The sequence below is a fragment of the Haplochromis burtoni genome, unplaced genomic scaffold (genome assembly GCF_018398535.1).
Source record: "Haplochromis burtoni strain Fernald_Lab_line unplaced genomic scaffold, NCSU_Asbu1 Contig_453, whole genome shotgun sequence".
NCBI lineage: Eukaryota > Metazoa > Chordata > Actinopteri > Cichliformes > Cichlidae > Haplochromis > Haplochromis burtoni.
Window position 1 is genome coordinate 272,336 of NW_024582814.1, and position 3,947 is coordinate 276,282.

General features: G+C 45.6%; 1 protein-coding gene across 3 annotated transcripts in view; it reads right to left on the bottom strand.

The window, feature by feature from the left end:
- hdac5 (histone deacetylase 5) overlaps nt 1-3,947 on the bottom strand; it is a 62,075-nt gene continuing 58,128 nt past the window's right edge. For all 3 annotated transcript variants that reach the window (XM_005945971.3, XM_005945970.3, XM_005945969.2), the window contains 5 exons: nt 3,742-3,860; nt 3,404-3,537; nt 2,868-2,949; nt 2,595-2,775; nt 1-2,425 (listed from right to left, as the gene is read on the bottom strand). In XM_005945971.3, coding sequence (XP_005946033.1) covers nt 2,386-2,425; nt 2,595-2,775; nt 2,868-2,949; nt 3,404-3,537; nt 3,742-3,860 — 556 coding nt within the window. In that variant the 3' untranslated portion in view covers nt 1-2,385. The remainder of the gene's footprint in view (nt 2,426-2,594; nt 2,776-2,867; nt 2,950-3,403; nt 3,538-3,741; nt 3,861-3,947) is intronic.

Here is a 3,947-nt window from a genome sequence, read left to right on the forward strand (position 1 = left end):
TTTTAATCAGTTTGTAGTGAGTTTATTCAAGTTTACTGTGGACAGCTGGGGATGAAATACCAATATCCCAGTCCAGCCTCGTGGTCTAGGCTCTGGCTGATCCCCTGGTCCTCACCCAGGACCACTTCACCCTGACAGACCCTACAAGGGGCAACAATGACTTCTGAACCCATGGGATCACTCAGCCAAAGCCCTCCACTCTGGTAAGGTGGTGATTATGCTTTCTGGGTGAGGTGTTTTGGGCATGTCCAACTAAATGTGGGGCAGAACCAGGGCACGCTGGAATGGGAACACCCATTTATCACCCCAGAAGAGATGGAGGGCGTGGCTGAGGAAGACCGTCTTAGCATGTCTGCTTAGACTGTTGCTGTGACCTCTAGAAAATGGATGGTAGTGAGTTTAACAGCATTTAAGAGGTCTGACTGTCATCCAGCGAGGCTGTTTTCAACACTCCTGCTGTACCTCATTTCACGATCCATCAAGTGACCATCATTGCTTCACTGCTTCCTGGATCAGAGCTGATACAAACCTAACGTATGAGAATTACAGGGCTCATGATTTGGTACCATCGTGTGATATGTAGAATGAATACCACAGTCTCTGGAGGAGCTAGCGTCATTTGGACTACAAAAACACATAATCACTGGACCAGCCTATTTTACTCAGCCATGACTTTTGACCTTAATATCACCTTTCTGTAGTTGCTGCTGTTTGCCTGCGGAGGGCAGCGCTGGTCCTGCTAGAAGAACTAGAGCTCGCTGACCACCCCCCCTCCAACACAACAATATTCAGCCATCCTGAGCATCTATAAACAAACAAACAAACAGGTCGTGGTCTGATCGCATCAGACCATGTGCTTACTTCCTGTCTAACAGCCAAACCTTTTCAAACTTCAAATCTTCAAATAGAATATATTCAGAAATCCAATCTGATTGGATAAAACACTGTTTACATATATATATTTATATAGAATATTGTTTTTGCTTTTTTATACAAAAAGAGAAAGTCTTTTGTGGTTTTATACATATGTGTATGTACAGATATAGAAAAGTGACCACACCAACCCTGCTGTGATGTAACCATGGCCAACAGGACAGGAGACGCTATTTACACCAAACAGGAAATATTACAATTATTTAAAAAAGAGAGAGAGAGAGAGAGAAAGATAACGTGGGACGTGGTGGTCACTGCGGTGTTTCAAAAGTACAATCCCACAGTCCCCTCCTTCAAAGAAGAAGGTGCAGGGTTTAGGTCACATGACTCAATCAACACAAATGATAAAGACAGAGCGAGGGAGAGAGAGGACTGATGGGTGTTGCAGTTTCATTAGTTACATGAATCCTGCTAAAGCTGATCTGATCCTGAGACGCTTCCACCAGATTCCACAAAAGTCTGATTGAATATTATTTGAATCTTATTACTAATATTCAACTGAGATTTTTACTGGAGAGTTCTAGTGTGTGAGGATGGCTTTAGAGGGTTTTCTTCCCTCAAAAATGTGAAAAAAAGCAAAACTCAGTCTTTTGGAATATAGCCAGATATTAAAAAATAGTCAAGAAGCAGAATATGTATTTACATGAGCTCATGAGTCTCTCTCTCCATCTCTCTACAGGCTGCTAAATAGTGAGACTGGGACAAACTAAGGCATCCAGATGAAGAAACAAGGACTCAGAAATGAAGTGACCAACTGGATCAACAACAGCGTGTGTGTGTGTGTGTGTGTGTTTGCGTGTGTGTTTAAAAGTGTGCTTCTTCAGTCCTGATCAGCTGGTTGCTGTACTGAGGTGCTGCGGTGGTGGTTTGTGTTTTCTGGACTTAGTTTTAGTTTTTGTGGACAGAAAAAAAGGCACCTAGTTCCTCCTCCTCCCCTGCGAATATTAAAACCAGTTATTTCCTCCAACGGGCAACCCTGCGCTCGACACACGCAAGAGGACCAGTCGTCCGCTTGGTGTGCGGCATTTAAGATTCAAGTTTTTCCACAGTCATCGTCCCTCAGTGGAAACAAAGGAGCAGGGATGGAATAAAAAGGTCACAAGAATGATTGGAGGGTGGAAGAGAACATTTCAGTGGTGCTGTGTACAGGTGGTCAAATATTCAAGGGCTCCCTCTCTGCTGAGACCCACGGAGGTGCTAACAAGTCGTCTGCTCCTCCTTGCATGGACGAAACAGTAGAGAAAAGAAGTGCATCCATGTTTTCGCATGACACGGTTTCTCCTCCGTTAAGTTCTCCTTTGCCAGTTGGAGTCCTCCACAACAGCACGACTGCGCTCTGTGTGTGTGTGTTGTGTTTACCAATGCACACTCCATGGAGGAAGAGGAAGAGAAAGAGAGGTGCTAGAAGGAGATGTAAGTGGAAGTTTGGTGTGCTTCTTGTTTAAGCTCCTCCTACAAAATGGGCTCCTCTTCCATAGGTTCCTCTGTGGACCTGAGAGAAGGTCAAAGCAAAACAACATAAATGAATAAATACAAGCCTGAGAATTTGTTTGAAAACATGATTCATTTCATTTTATTGTGATTTACAACACTAATGTGCTTGGATGACATGCGTGCTCTCCTGGCCCTGTAGCATAAAGCTTTCACTGTGCACTGCTGACCTGCTGGTTTCTGTGCTATCAGGAACAGAGCCTGGCTGCTCAACATCAACGCTCAGAGACGCCATGGCGCTGACCGTTTCCGCCTCATCCTTCTCTGACTGGCCTTGAGGCCCCAAGGGGCCGTCGAGTAGCGAGTGTCCACTGGTCTGAGACAAACTCTGGAGACAGGACCAGTGTTTACCTGCAGGGACACAGTGAGAGAAAGAAATGCAATCAGGAAGTTGAGAAGATACGATCTCATGGGTTTCTGGCAGTTTAGCGAGCGTTTCTTACTCTGGATCTCTATTACTCTCTCCAGGGAGGCGTAGGCTTTTGGACAGGGCTGCTCCTGAGGCCACTGAAACATAGAGTCACACTGACGGAGACAGAGAGAAGGGAAAACCAAAAAATAAGTGCCCGACACTTCAAGAAAGTCTGCTGACCAGTGAGGAGTGATGTTCTCATCACTGAGTCACAGAACAGGCTAGCTAACATGCTTTATTCTCTTTATTAGTTTATGAGTTGGTGGGTACTCTGGCTTCCTCCCACAGTCCAAAGACATGCACTACATGGTGTGAATGTGGTTGTGTGTGTATCACAGTGTAATTGGCTTCATAGCTTTTGTCCCAGTAAGAAAGCTACGAAGCAGATTTTCCATCATTTGAGTGAATTTATTCGGACAAAGCAGTAATTGCAGTGTGCGCTCAGTCACCTCAAACCATCACAAAACCTTGTAAACACTGGTGTTGTTGTTCCATACTGTTGTGGCTAACACCTCCAGGTGGTAAAAGTCTAAGGTTAAGACATAAATATTAGACTCTGACTCTCACCGGGTCTCCCAGAAGCGCAGAGACGCAGGCCTCCGATGCGTCACAGATAGCGGTGAGGTCATGACCGCCCTCCAGCGCCATAACAACCCGCCCACCCGCCAGACCCATGAGCAGCTGCGTTAGCTGACCAAAACCTGCCAACACACAACCGTCACACGTGAGAAACACTGCATGTGAACCATAGTCACATAGACTCCTCAAGAGACGGCTCTGTAGAGAGACAGCATGTTTCTATTCGTTTGTTGCCTTACTGTTGAAAAACAGCTAGTTGTGGTCAAAAAAGAAAAAAGAAGTTGAGCAAAAACCCCAAATGAAAACAAACTAAAGGCTGTACTCACATTTGGCAGAGACATTGTAGCCTCCCAGAGGAGACTGATGACCCTCCACTGCATCGAAGCCTGCTGACACCAGGACCACATCTGGACTGAACTGTTGAGCAATGGGCATCACCACAGTCCTACACACACACACACACACACACACACACACACACACACACACACACACACACACACACACACACACACACACACACACACACACA